Below are 15,824 nucleotides of genomic sequence, written 5' to 3' on the forward strand. Positions count from 1 at the left end.
TTTTTAATGCAACTTCACATAATTCTGGGAACATTACTGTACTACATACTACATTTTTCATTCAGTTGTTGTGGTGGCCTTAGTGACATGCCGAATAAGTTTCCTGTTATAAAAAGTCAAATTTCTTCTTCTTTATAACTTACATTATTTGGAGGGAATGTGGATAAATTACATTTCCGTTGAGACGACTCTCATTCTGCACAAAGTTAAAACTGACTTTAGCCCTTTAAAACAATTACATAGTTCTCCTGCAAGGTTATCATTGTTTCTGCACGTTGCGGCACATTTTGAAAAGTGCACTCCTGGAAATCCTGGTCCACAAGAGGGGTAACAGACAAAGGCTCAGTTTGCCAAAGGTTAAGTAATGTCATTTTCATGAAAAATATAAATATTTTGTTTTTTTCTACAAATATCAAGCCGCCATCATCCAAATTACTTATGCATATAACATACTTACTTGTAGTAAGCATAGGAGGCTGATTGGAGGATTGATCTGCTACAGAAGTGGTGGTTGTGTTTAACTGTATCTTTGCAAGCTTCTCTGCTTCACTTTTATTTAAATCAAGCAGAGGATTATTCAGCTTCATTCTTAATTTGCTTGTATTTGTTTGTTTGCACATCAACTTCCTTGACTTCCTAGTTGGACCTACGAAAATTAAAAAAAAAATCATATTTAACCCTCGCATTACCAAGCGGGGTATTCTGACTACCCCAGGTTAATTTTTTGCTATAATAATTTTATCTTAAGAGCTACATACTTGTGGTTTCATGACTTTGTCCTAAAATGATTGAAATTGTATTTACACTCGTGACCGACCCATTTTTTTTTGTTTTCATAGTTATTATTGACGGGATATATTGGTGGGGTTGTGAGACTACCCCGCTTGATATGAAATGTCTTATCTTGTTATTTGTCAAAAATGAAGGTTTTACGAAATATGTCTCTCATTCATCTTCGTTATTTAATTTTTCCATTGTTGAGTTTTACCATACCCCCATTGTTTAGCTCAAATAACATATATTGTTCTCTATTGTTTCAGGTTACTATTGTTGAGTTGAATTAGAGTGCACATACATGGCAACACTGCACTAGTGTCACCCATACAGTGTTTATGTTCAGTTTAAATACTTTTAATAATTTGAAAAACTGTATTTCAATACTAAATAAAACTATTCATTGAAAATAACAATCTAAAAACAAATATTACACAATCAGAAAATTGTATTGGGGTAGTCAAAATACCCCGCTTGGTAAAATAAAGGTGTCTAAAAGCTTGGCAACGCGAGGGTTAACCTTCTTCTGAAAGCTGCCACACACCATAAATTATATATTAAAAAAACATAAAAAAGGCTTTTGGTGTAAAGCCAAAATATTGCCATTAAACTATTTTTGGAAATTGTTTAAATTTTATTCAAAGTGAGGTAGGAATATGACCAAGCTCATACAGTGGAATCCAGATTTTACATTTAATCTCGATGGTACTTGTTGAGTTTTGGGTTCTTCCTGTTGTTTGGTAAACCAGGAAATGCAGTAAAGAATATGACTGAAGAACACAAACAAAAGTGTATAATTCACGAACACAATAACAGAATTAGTACAACAACTTACATAATGGTATAAATGCAAGGAGTCTCATCGCGAAGGACGGCTATGACTTTGAGGCGTACACGACGGAAGATATAACATGGACTGATGACAAACAACACTCAATAACAAGGTCTGGCGTATATGTTCAGTCTGTACACAACAGTACTAACATAGCAAAATGTATATAATTTTCCTTGATTTACATTTTCCTGCATTTTAAGTTTTTTTTCCAATTTGGTACCTTGAAAAACATAAAATCTAGGTTCCATTGTATTTAAACCAATTCCAATATTCAATTGCTTTGTTTGAAAATTATGATCACAGAGGGGTACTCAAAGTTCTCAACTTTAATACAGAACAATCTTGTGCTGTTCTCTTGTATGGAAAATACTAAAAAAATTGATTCTGAAGCTCCATCAATATGTGAGTGTCATATCTGTACCATTATAAAATGCCTATAGGTAGCAGTTACCTCAGTGCCAAGCACATTAAACTTTATTTGTCAACTTGTGTACTCTATTATAGACTATTTATGGATCAGAAATATCCGCAATTTTACCAATATCAATAAAGGATACATTATAATTAGTACAATCCCTAAAAAAAAAACCTCATTCACTGGCACTGGATTACATAATATATTGAACAGTGCAAGAAGACACAAACAGAATTACCCAATTCCAAATAAAAGTAAAATCAGGTTAAAAAATACATACTAAGCAACATGTTCAAATGATTCAAGTTTCCGTTCAGGTTGATAAATTTAAAAATGTACTTAAGTTTTGAACATGTTCAGAATAGAATGTTCATAGTTAAATACTTTATTCCTCATTAATCCGGTTTCCTAAATGTAAACCAAAAATGTAGGAAACATAAGATGACACACTAACTAACTAACTCTCTAGCCTTCTTAAACCCAAAGGTTTATGGCTGCAGCAACACAGGCCTTCCATCTGTCCCTATCTTGAGCAAGATCTATATACTCTTTTCCATCCCTACCGATTTCCTTTAGGTCCATCTCAACGTTGTCCCTCCATCTTCGTCTTGACCTTCCTACAGGTCTCTTACCATCAGGTTTCCCAACAAGAATCCTGTAAACTCCTCTTTCCTCTCCCATTCGTGCCACATGGCCTGCCCATCTAAGTCTTCTTGATTTAATTATTCTAATAATATCTGGACATGAATACAAATTATGTACTTCTAAATTATGTAACCTTCTCCACTCACCTGTCTCCTCATCCCTTTTAGGTCCAAAGATTTTCCTAAGGATCTTATTTTCAAATACTCTCAATTTATGTTCCTCTTTCAATGTAAGGGACCAAGTTTCACACCCATATAATACTACAGGCAAAATTACTGTTTTGTATATTTTAACTTTTAGTTTCTTAGATATTAAACGAGAAGACAAAAGTTTATGAAGAGAGAAGCAACATGCATTTCCTGAATTAAGCCTACTTTTTATTTCCTCTTTAATATAATTTTCATTTGTTAATATTACTCCTAAGTATTTGAATTTGGAAACTGGTTCAAACGAGTTGTTATCAATAATTAGATTTTGATTATTACCTAACACTTGGTTTCGGCCTGTAAGCATATATTTAGTTTTCTCTTTGTTAACTTCCAAACCTATCTCTTTAGCAGTTTTGAAAAATATTTTAGCATTATTCTTAATTGTATTCACATCATCCCCCAGTAAGTCTACATCATCTGCATATGCTAACAACTGAGTCACACCATTTAATTTTAGTCCTTCTTTAGTTTCTTTTACCTTCCTTACAGCATATTCTAAGGCAAAATTAAAGAGCAATGGAGATAATGTATCTCCTTGTTTTAACCCATCATGAATTGTAAATTTGTCAGACATATTAATACCCACACGAATTTTACTTTCCGTTTCACTGGTGCATATTTTTATCATACTAACAAGCTTCTTAGGTATTCCAAACTCTACTAATATATTATATAATTTATCTATTTTGACCGAATCATATGCTGTTTTGAAATCAATGAATAGCTGATGGACATTTTGATTATATTCCCACTTTTTTTCAAGTGTGTGTCTGATGTGAAAAATTTGATCTGTAGTTGATCTGTTACGTTTAAATCCACATTGATAATCACCTATAATTTCATTAGCATATGGGGTTAGTCTTGTTAAAAGAATGTTAGACAATATTTTGTATAATAGTTTTTCTTGTATGTACGCATTGCTTGCATGATAGAATTATTTTCCTGTAGTTTACGGTTATTACAAGCATAAGAAAACAGTTTTTTCTTTGTGACGTTTCAGGAGAACACACGCTCCTTTCATCAGACATTTATTTTCATTTTGACTAAAGATACAATTATAACAATGGTTAGTAATTTTTAAACAAAAAGAATCTGTTATATAATGGATGTTGTCAATGTTACACTGTTGTAATATAGCAACTTAACTGTGAAAAAAGCAGTCTATTTTTTTTTTTTTTATTCTTATGTTTGTTTTCTTATGCTTGTAATAACCGTAAACTACAGGAAAATAATATTTTGTATGTTGTTGAGAGTAGAGAAATTCCACGGTAATTACTGCAGTTCATTTTATCACCTTTTTTAAACACAGGAACAATTATGGATACTTTCCACTGTTGAGGGATTTCTTCTTTATTCCATATTAAACAAATTAATTTATGAATTTGACATATTAATGAATTTCCACCATATTTAATTAACTCAGCTGGTATTAAATCAATGCCAGGTGCTTTGTTATTCTTTAGCCTTTTAATAGCATCTTTAACTTCAGTCAAGTTAGGTTCTGGAACTAAAGGTTCTGCTGTGTGGACTTCATTTACTTCTGATTTATCTCCTACATGAACATTTAAAAGGTCATTAAAGTAGTTCTTCCATCTATTTAGAATATCGCTTGGGTCAGCTAGAAAATCACCGTCTTTATCTTTTATCAAGTTTACTTTAGGTTGCCACCCCTTTCTAAATTCATTTACACCTTTATATAAATCTCTGAAAAATATCATAAGATGACACACAGGACAAGCAATTAGTACGTACAAGAATTACTCATTCTAATGTTATACAAACCTGATGAAAGTCTTGGTGAAACTTTGGAAATTCTTGCTATACTCCTCCTCAAAGACACAGCTTCTGGTTGTTTGCTTGTCTTTGTTTCTCCTTTGGATGGAATTTCAATTGCATGCGGATTTTTACTAGATTTTTTGATGCCTAATATTGACGCTGACACCAAAACTGTATCACTAGACTGCTTATTGCGGCATAAACGAGCTGCCAGGCGTTGTTGCCGTGCTTCTCTCCACCTTTGTACCTGTGATCTGAAATACAATATGTTTCAGGGTGGATTAAACTAATTTTTAAAGTTTAAAACACAATTTCGTGATTTTTAAAAAGAAAAACATGCATTAAGTAGCTTGTATGTTTTTGGCACAGTACATATAAACACATTCGTTCTCTGGGCCATACATTTCCTTTATATAATCTATAGTGTATATAATCATAGTGTGCTACGCTACATATAAGAACTTTCCATGTAAAATGTTCACATCAAAACACTGTGAAAGCGTATTTTCCTATAAGTTGTTTGTGTTTAATTTGGAGAACAGCATGCATTATATTGCCCCAAATATCATGAAACAGAGATCAAGATTTTTCTCTTTTGGCATTTTATAAAAAGGAATTAGGCTTATAATTTTAACAAATATTATTTTTATCGTATTTGTAGCTGAATTTTGTCACTTAAAAAAAATGTCACGTTTGCTACATTTTATCAATGAGTAATTTTGGCTTGTAACCCGAGAACACTTGTTCGAATCACGTCGCCAGCAAAGCTACAATACCTACATCTTATCAGATGTTGTGTTTACTTAGAGCTTTACAGTTTACATAAAATGGTATTTGTATATATTTCTACACAAAATATTTTCCATTTTTACTCATGGAAACATGGTTGCTGTGAAGCAACAGCAAGTTAGTGTGTTTACAGTTTCGTTTATGTATTAATATTTCTTTCGCAAGAGCCATGAATTTCACCTTTCAGTAATTATATTTTGTTCCCATGCTTTTCCTTTGAAAACGTTAAAAGTATCTAGGGGCTTTATAAACTTCAAAAATACTTTCGAGTATAGAATTTAGTCTACTTACGTAAGCGAGTATGTATACGTTGAAAACTACATTTCGGAAGCTTTACTGCTTCCTTCTTCAGGTGGTCATATATTAGGCTCGGAACATAAAGCCACGTCAGAGAAGTGTCATGCGAGGATACTAGGTAAAAGATTGGGGTTTAAAAAACACTTCATGGTGTTCGACACATACAACAATAGGTATGTGTGTGCAGTGCAGTGATGCTTACCACGAAAGATTTTCACTGGATGCAGGGAATTTTCTGACTTGCCGAATGAAAAACTGTTACAGGAAAGCTTCGAATTTTAATTATTAATGCAATGCAGTCTCCAATTTTAAAAAGAATGTCGGGGGGAAAAGTTCAGGAAAATATGTTCGAGATAATCAGTATCCCACAACTAATCCAAAAAAAGAAAAGAAAAAACTGACTCAATCCCTTCGCTTGTGAAAAGCTGACGTTTATTTGAAAGCAGAGGGGAGTGGATGCTGGTTCCATTACCTCTTTCCCTAGATTAAAGTAACACCAAGAGAACCCGGGATCGAATTCAAACCTGAACGTGGGCATTCTTTGCGAGTGCCCCTTCATCATTTATCTTCTTTGTTGCGATTAACTAAAAAGTGATAGAACAGCGAAGCTAACAAAAAATAAAACAAATTGACGTTCTAGATGCGGATGGGAGAAAATAAACAATCCAAGGCAATAAGAATATCTATCATGGCCCGAATGACGTGACTTCAGGATCACTTTCGTTACTTTCTCTTACGTATGCAAACTGCTTTTCTAGCTTGTAATTTGAACATGAAAGTAGGATAAAAAAAAGCTCCCAAAATCAATACAGCCTGGATGAATGTCTTCATATTTTCCTGAAAAGTCACTCTTCTTCGTCAAGTAGTTAGTTTAAAAATATAATTATTTATGTGACATTGACTTATAAGATTCGTCACCACATATCAGAATCTGCTGTGTTGACAGAAGTTAGAGAATGAAGATTATTAGGGGTTGGAAACACTAACCTTGCACAAAAGCAAGTCTTAAGCAAGTCTTCGATCGTCGTCTTTAATATATACACACAATATTAACTTATACTCTGTGAGCAATGTGTGCACAGCTTACACCCACTATACCATGAAGTGTATTGCATTCAAATTAATGTAATTAGAGAGAGGACATTGAAAGTTTGGAGCCAGACAGGTAAAAGTGCAATCTTCAGGAGAAATCTCCCTAATAGCATGCTTTTTCGCACAGCGGCTTGTGTCCATGCCGGTAAAACACCAGCTTTGTAAGCTGAAATCCTAGGTTCAATTCCCCATGTGGTCAGTCTTTTTTCCTTTTCTGCCAACGGGTGCCACGAAAAGTATTTCACAGTCACAGCTTTATACATTGTTGTTGTTCGTGTGGCAAGGAGAAAATAATTATTGAAAGGACTATGCGTGTGGCATAATTTTGATTTGGAATGAATTTTTCTTTATTGTGTTACAGAAACTCCTTGTATATAACAACCACTTCTGATATTTTCTTCTAGTAACAAATCCCACTGTAAGATCAAACATTATTCTTCTGTGAAAGAAAAATTACAGAATTTAAGTGTAAAACTTTGGTTACATCGATAAGTGAATATTAATGTTTTCAGTCATTCATTTGCCACTTCCCTCGTTTCACACCCCTCCCCCCTTCCTCCACACACACTCACAAAACACTGACAGACTGGTTGCATGATGGATTTTATATCAGTAATTTCTGGATGGAAGGAGAGATATGTTGATAACAAGTGTAGAAAAAGACAATTTCTTATGTCTGGTTGAAGGTGTTTTATTATAAATATTCGAAATTTATTTCAAATCCAACGAAATGATAGTCATTTCAAGTTTGCTTGAAGAACATGTTAAAATGCCTTCTTGTTTGAGAAATCTATAATTTAATTTAAAAGTGATAGAATTGTGAGTTTTACAGTGCTATTTGGTTTGTATTCTCTGATGAGATTTTGTTTATTACTTTTAGTATTATGAGACAAGAAAGCAAGTTTTATTCATGAGATATAGCAGAATTTACCACATATATAGTAGCTAAATGCTCACAATATAAAATTTTGTTCGCATGCACAAGACTGTAATTTGAGGTTTCACCTCTATTGAGGGAATTACACCAACCTTTCAGTGTTGAAAATTATGCATTTTTTGCTAGGAAGTTGGATCTCATCTCAAATGTGTATACTTAAAATAAAAAAATAAAAAAACACGGTGGTGTATGCTGTTGTCTGGCACAGAGATTAGAATATTGGATAAACTTTATTTCTTAACTCCATTTTAAATAGTATAAGGGAAAGAGACTTGGGACAACCCAGTCAATAAACTAAAATTTTTACACAATGATGTAAACGCTTAAATAATATTTTTCTTCATGATGCAGTCGCAATTTAGCTGTCACTAATTTCAAAATGAGACTGCAATTTTGAGTTTGGCGCCTATCTGAACTCATCAAGTTTGCAATATTTGGTGAGCATTTAATTCAGAATATTAAAACCATGATATAAATTTGCATACTTTCTTGCCTCCATTCTATGCAGCATGGAGGCAACATGGGTTATTTCACTTTTTCATTATTGAACTATGATTTTTATGTTTCATGAATTTATTTAGAGAATCAATTTTATACTTCCCTAGCTTAATCGTGCCTACAAATATTATAGAAGCAAAGGCCTCCCCGATGGCATAGTGATAAAGTCATCACCTTGCAATCGGTTGGTCCGGGTTCAATACCCACTGAAGGTATGTAGTGGTTCGTATTCACCTCAAACTGTAGGCCTAGCCCTGATTAGACTGTCTTTGCATGAGCGGGCTTAAATCAAAAGTCAAGCTCATGATGGAACAACTATAAAAAATCTGTATTGAAGGTTCTAACTTTGTAACATGTAGTGCCTTAAGCTCTCCAACAGTGAAGTGTGACCTGCCGACACATTTGCGAGACATACGCAGCCCCCCCCCCCCCAAAAAAAAAAGTTTGACAAAATCATGTCACTTTGAAAATTAAATATTTTGAATATTTTAAATAGTCATTATTTTGTTCCTTTTTGTGTATTTTCCCCTAAAAACGAAAAATATAGGTTTCTCTTTGGCACTACTTTTTGACATCTCAATGTTTGCTATTGAAGTGAAAATTGGTGGCTTTTGCAATTATGTTATGCATTAATCATATTTGTAAATGCCAAATTGAGCTGAAATAATTTAGTCCAATTTCTAAACATGTCACATGTAACTTTTCGCCTTGGAGGGAGGGGGAAAAAAAATTTAAAAAAATAATAAATTGGTCTCACCAGGGTTCGAATTCAGGTCATGAAGTTTCAGATTTCTAATTTAAAGAGTAAAATGAGACGTGTCAGCCCCAAGATGCATGCGTTCTATGCACTCATTGTGTGTGAAGGTTTCAGCATGGAACCTCACTCTTGCTTCCTGGTGAGGAGCCAGGTGCAAGAGAAACACGTGATTCCTTATCTTTGTCTAGCACTGTGACGACATCATGAGAAGAGGAAGTTTCAATTACATAATTTGTCGCCAGATTTACTTTCATTTATTTTACTGCGGTTTTCTGTTACTTTTGGCTAATCGCGAAGATGAGGATGAATGGCGATAAGTTGAATGATTCAATCACAAACACAAATGAACAGCACACACATGTCAGTCCGGAAGGGGAGCTAAGGTGGCGTGCCTCCGCTTGTATGTAAACATAAAATATAGGATGCAAGGAAAAATGGGTTGGAAATTAAAAAATGGTAGATTAGAAAAATTGTAAATTTATTCTTATTGGAGGAAGAAGTGGCTATCAAATATGACAAACAATTATTGATATGCTTAAAATAATTCAAATATCTAATTATAAATAAAATGAATTTAAGTTTGTTTTAAAAACATAACATCAATGATTTTCATCCAATAATAGTCGAAGATTATTTGTTTTTAATAAAAACACCTTCATGCCAGATAGCAATGTGTTGACTTTAGAATTTTAACAGTAAATTGCTCCTCTCATTCAAGAATTACTGATATGGAATCGAGTGTGAAACCAGTATGTCAGTGTTTGTGTGGGTGTATGTGTGCCTGCGTGTGAGGGGGGATGTAATGAGGGCAGTGGCAAATGAATGACTGAAAACATTAATATTCACTTATCGAATTAACCCAAAGTTTCGAACTTAAATTCTGTGATTTTTCTTTCACAGAAGAATAATGTCTGATCTTACGGTGGGGATTTGTTACCAGAAGAAAACATCAGAAGTGGTTGTTATACATGCAGAGTTTCTGTAACAACGAAATACAGAAAAAATCGTTCCAAATTAAAATTATGCCATATGCATAGTTCTTTCAATAATTTTTTTCTCCTTGTCACACGAACAACAAAGTATAAAGCTGTGACTCGGTGAAATACTTTTCATGGCACCCGTTTGGCAGAAAAAGGAAAAAAAAAAAACTGACCACACGGGGAATTGAAACTAGGGTTACGAAGCTGGCACTTTACCGACATGGACACAAGCCACTGTGCGAAAAAACATGCTATTAGGGAAATTTCTCCTAAATATTGCACTTTTACCTGTCCCGCTCCAAACTTTCAATGTCCCCTCACTCTAACTAAATTAATTTGAAAGCAATACGCTTCACGGTAGACGTGCTTTTGTGCAAGGTTAGTGTTTCCAACCCCTAATAATCTTAGTTCTCTAGCTTCTGTCAACATAGAAGATTCTGATATGTGGCCACGAATCTTATAAGTCAATGACACATAAATAATTATATTTTTAAACTAACTACTTGACGAAGAAGAGTGACTTTTCAGGAAAATATGAAGACATTCATCCAGGCTGTATTGATTTTGGGAGCTTTTTTTATCCTACTTTCATGTTCAAATTACAAGCTAGAAAAGCAGTTTTCATACGTAAGAGAAAGTAACGAAAGTGATCCTGAAGTTACGTCATTCGGGCCGTGATAGATATTCTTATTGCCTTGGATTGATTATTTTCTCCCGCCCGCATCTAGAACGTCAATTTGATTTATTTTTTATTAGCTTCGCTTTTCTTCCACTTTTTAGTTAATCGCGATGAAGAAGATAAATGATGATATGGGCAAATTGATGAAGGAACACTCGCAAAGAACACCCACGCTCAGGTCGGAATTCGAACCTGAGTCCTCTTGGTGTATCTTTAATCTAGGTGAAGAGGTTATGGAGCCACCATCCACTCCTCTCTGCTTTCAAATGAACATCAGCTTTTCTCAAGTGAAAGGATTGAGGCAGTTTTTTTCCTTTTTTTGGATTAGTTATGGGATACTGATTATCTCGAACATATTTCCCTGAATTTTTTCCCCCAACATTCTTTTTAAAATTGGAGACTGCATTGCATTAATAATTAAAATTCGAAGCTTTCCTGTAACCATTTCTTTTAATTCGGCAAGTCAGAAAATTCCCTGCATCAGGTGAAAAACTTTCGTGGTAAGCAACACTGCAGGGTGCTGTTTTCTCGCCTTTAGTTCGGCTGTACAGCCACTCTCGATCTTTAACTCAAACAAGTGTGCCAGATTCTGTCAACAGAACTGTACAACTAAAACATTAAAATAGAATGGATGCCCTCTTGTTACACTGTTCCCATGCAGCCTGCCAGTTTCTTCCTTGTCGTATACATACTGGCAGGCTGCATGGGAACAGTGTAACAAGAGGGCGTCCCTTCTTTTTCAATGTTTTAGTTGTACATAGGACTTTTAGTGCAAAGGTTTTATAGTGATAGTTTTAACAATGATAGAGAACATGGGGGTAACAACGGTTTTAGAAGTGTTTTCCAAATTTTACATTTACCAAATTTGTAGTTTCCTTTTTCCTGACGAATGACACGATTTGATGAGGTTATGGTATATTTCGGATAGCCGAGAAAAGAACCTGAAGCAGGAAACAGTTGTTTCCAAAACATCGTTGCACAAAATAGATACTCATTTCACGTAAGTAACAAAGTTTTGTATTTTTAATGTATTCAAAATACAAATTAATATATATAAAGTGAGTAAGACGCACATATCGTGAATTATGAACTTTGTGCAAGCTTAAGAAAGTTCAGACAAAAATTTGCAGTTAGGCAAATATACATTTTGCTAAGAAACTTTACACTCTACAACTTTTGTTTCTTGACATTTTTGCACATCAGATTCATGGCAACCGAAATATTTGATTTTTAGATTGGACCACCGTGACTCATTTGACATGTAATTGATCTTATAACCATAACCTGTGGTGCAACGGACCATTGAGGGCCCTGGCCTACCTACCGACGGTTGGCCCGACCACCACCTGCGGAGGTGGAAGATCATCCAACCACTTGGTGATGTGTGGTCAGCACAACAAGCCACCAGTCATTGATGGTTTTCATCAACAGGTCACGCTACTCTTTGTAGCTTCTCAATTTCCTCACGACAGTGGGTCCCATACACAGGCCTAAAATCTCAGGAGAAAAGTTGTTACGGTTCCACCAGGAGATCCGAACATGTGTGCATCTCATAGCATCCAAATCATGATATCTTAGACCGCACGGCTACATTGCAGGATGTAATTAGTCTTATAGATTATAAATTGACACAATCATCAAGTGTGAGCATACATATTTGTATTAGCAGAAATCAGTACGATTCCAGCTTTATGAAGGTTACATTATACATTTTAAAAACATAATTTGATCAGCAATTTTGCTTTGACATTTACCTAATTTGGGCTTCCTGTTCTTCCGATGGGATTGTGGACTTTTTATTCTTCAGACCATCTTCAGGTTTTTCTGGTGGCACCTTTTTAGCAACATTTGGTTCGACTCTGGGCTTTATTGCTTTGGCATGCACCATACTAGCTCGTTGTCCATTGCTTCTCTGCAACGGAGTTTTTTCCCTTTTGGCTGTTGCAGTTATTGTTGGCAAGTAGCTCTGAGTCCTCGTCCTCTTGAAAGATTCATTGTGTGGAGTTTGGCTCACCTTCCTGGAAAACAAAGTAAGCGCATATAATTTATTGGCATGAATATTATTTTATTTAAAGCATTATTTAAAATGTGACTTGAGCAGGTGCAACCTGTAATTTTCTGCTAGCACTCAGCATTTTTACACCAGCTTCATTTCCTTGCATTTTAGGGCACTTTTGAAATGGAAATAGTACAAGAGTTTTGAATTTCAACCAGGGTGATCCAAATGTCAAATTTGGTTCTTGACCCTAAGCAGATTACAGGACAGCTTCTTTCCCGTGTATAGCCTCTCTGAACAAGCACTTTCACAAACTTGGCAAAAATGTTGTGTAATTTCTTTCTTTTCAAATCATGTACTCAAAGATTGGACTCTTGTCATGCACTCTCCAAATTTCACCTATACAGCATCCACTAGAAGCAAAATTCGAAAAATTATTTCCGTATGTTATCAATACTTCCGCTCTTATACACTATTATTAAACTTTGCATGTTTGTAGCTGCCGCATACATTTTTTCATTCACTTCAGTCTATTGTGGTAGCCACAGGAGCATGCCGAATACCAATCAAAATAAAAATAACCTATTATAGATCGACCACAAGGGAAAAAAACCTTGGACGAAAAGTCCTCGTGCAGCTTTCCCTTCTTCCCCTCAGCTTGGGCCACTCTCCCCCTCCCCTCCTCATGGGGGTACGGTGCACAGAAGTCGTGGGTCTGCGCAGGTTGTTCCACTATACAGGGTTCCTACGATTTATTGATTATGAAATTCTCTGACATTTGCAGGTTTTCCACTCCAAAAATGAATTTTTTCCAGACATGTTTATCATCATGATTTTTGCTTTTGAACCTTGTGTTTTTCAATTAAATATATAATCTGTTAATTATTATGAATATTCACTTTCACAACTTTTTCTGGTGGATTTATAGTGTCTTAGAAAATGCTGCTTTTGCTTACATTTACGAGTATAAGTACGCAGCATCTGGAGAATTTTTTGTTGTATACAGGAATTCTATAGGAGATTGCCAATTTAGTAATCAATCAGATATCTGGACTGCAAGTTTTACTTTGATATTCTTTATAATATCTAGTATTATAAAGTGAAAATTTATTACAGAATTTGAAGGAACCATAATTTTGCACAAGACTGAGAATCATAAGAATGAAAGAAACAAGTTTCTAAACTGAATCTTTTTGGGAGTGGAATCACAAGAACGGAATTCAGAAGTGAAAGTGAACTGCTTGTTCATTTTCAACTTTTACCCTTGCAGGCTCCAAAATGCACTTAAATTCCAGACGATCTGCAAAATTCCCAAATTTTCCCCTGACATGCCAAATTCCCTGTTTTCCAGATGCGTAGCAATCCTGTATTATCTTCTACTTCCTCTAACAATTATCGGGAAGCACAATGTACAAATTCCACCTTCATTAAAAGCCCTGTCATTCCAGGGGGTGGGGTGATTTCATTTCTCTACAACAATTAGTTCTTGAGCTACAATCTTTTCTATACATTGCAGCAAGCTTGAAAGTTTCCATCTGGATGGGCTAATCATGAGTACAAGGCTCCGTCCACTACAGGTTAAAAATGTGTATTCAAGGTAGTCCACTGAATTATCATTTTTTTTTTTGTTTGTTTGTAGGGGAAGCAGTTAGGGGGATGGAGTGCTCAACTCCTGACAGTTACTGCAAACTCTGACCCACAGACACTACTTAACCTTCATTTTTCTGTGGACAAACAGAGAGGAATACATTGCTTGAGCTTTCTGAGTAGCCTTAAATCACATCCACAATGGTTTCTGAAGAAAAGCACAAGATAAAACAATATGCACACAGTTTCTTTGCATGAAAGAAATTTGAAAACTATTTTAAGATAAACTCACATGTTTGACAGAAAATTACTTTTTCATCAGTGGTAAAACATGTATCTACAGCAATACACTGTTTCAGTAACAAGTTTCTAGATATTTTTTCTAAGTGCATTTTCCAACTAATGAATTCGGGATAACAGGGTATCATGACAGATTTTTGAAACCATATTTTTTCCTTCAATACCCACACCCACCCAAAGCAAAACAAGTAAATACTGATTGACCCCTACGAATGACAAAAACACAAAGAGAAGGGTTGGCTTCTGATTGACATCGAATTGAAATTTCCAGAATCTTACATCCATTTTGATCTGGTAAATGCCACTTCTCCAGATCATCATAAACAAGACATTACGGTACTGTCGACGCTAGGAGATGTATTATAGTGAAGTAATGAGTTTTTTTTGATGGGACTATTTATGGCGTCATTTTCATCGTTGCCATCTCCATGAGGAACATGTTACGTTATTTGTGTTTTGTAACTTGGAGCAGTGTTGGAAATATCTGAGATTGAAGGTTGGCAATCCTGTTGTTACGTCACACAGACGATGTTTCAGTTCATGTCACATGGTACTGGGATTTTGTTTGCAAGGTGGGCAAGCATTTTTAGTGTGGTAAGTGCTATTAATTGAAAATGCATTTTGGGGAGTGTATCGACATTTTCAGTATCGTGGCGTTCTTAGGCCAGGCAACCACTTAGCAGAAAGTGTGCACTGTTTTAAGGTTAGTACTTTTTAACCTTTAGACTCCCAAGCAGGTTTACAAAAATACCCCCCCTTCTCGCCTGGAATTTGAAATTCGAACACTCTTTGGAGGAAAAACATGTTTCATGTTCTTGAGTGCCATACAAGTTGAATAATAAGCCAAAATGTGAGATTTTTTTAACGAAAAATAGGTAATTTGCATTTTTTTGGAGAAATATGTTATAACTCTGGCACTATGGGAGCAATCTACTTCGGATAAGTTTTGTTTTGCAGCTAAACATCAGTGCATGCAACCGAGTACAAGTCAGAATGCCGGACCGAGGATGGGGGGGGGGGTCAAATTTCAATGGGGAAAAAAAATCTGGAGTTTGCCCCTCTTCTCCCAGAATTTTAGGGAGAGCGTGCAAACTTTAGTTGAATAATAAGCCAAAATGTGAAACTCTGTTCGGAAATGTGGCATGGGTATGTTTTTTTTTTGGGGGGGGGGTCATCAATGGGAATTTCCCAGGCTTGCTCCAGACATATGTCAGAGTTTCCACCCAAACATAAGAGTATGAAGGTCCAAATAGCACAT

The 15,824-nt window shown here is 35.2% G+C and overlaps 1 protein-coding gene across 1 annotated transcript in view; it reads right to left on the reverse strand.

Moving 5' to 3' along the window:
* LOC145990945 (uncharacterized) overlaps positions 1 to 15,824 on the reverse strand; it is a 70,961-nt gene that overhangs the window by 40,582 nt on the left and 14,555 nt on the right. The window contains exons 3-5 of the mRNA XM_083126510.1: positions 12,438 to 12,701; positions 4,661 to 4,908; positions 458 to 646 (exon numbers count right to left, since the gene is read on the reverse strand). Of these exons, the coding sequence (XP_082982636.1) occupies positions 458 to 646; positions 4,661 to 4,908; positions 12,438 to 12,701 (701 nt within the window). The remainder of the gene's footprint in view (positions 1 to 457; positions 647 to 4,660; positions 4,909 to 12,437; positions 12,702 to 15,824) is intronic.

This window comes from Lepisma saccharinum, chromosome 8 (genome assembly GCF_977018435.1).
Source record: "Lepisma saccharinum chromosome 8, izLepSacc3.1, whole genome shotgun sequence".
Taxonomy (NCBI): domain Eukaryota; kingdom Metazoa; phylum Arthropoda; class Insecta; order Zygentoma; family Lepismatidae; genus Lepisma; species Lepisma saccharinum.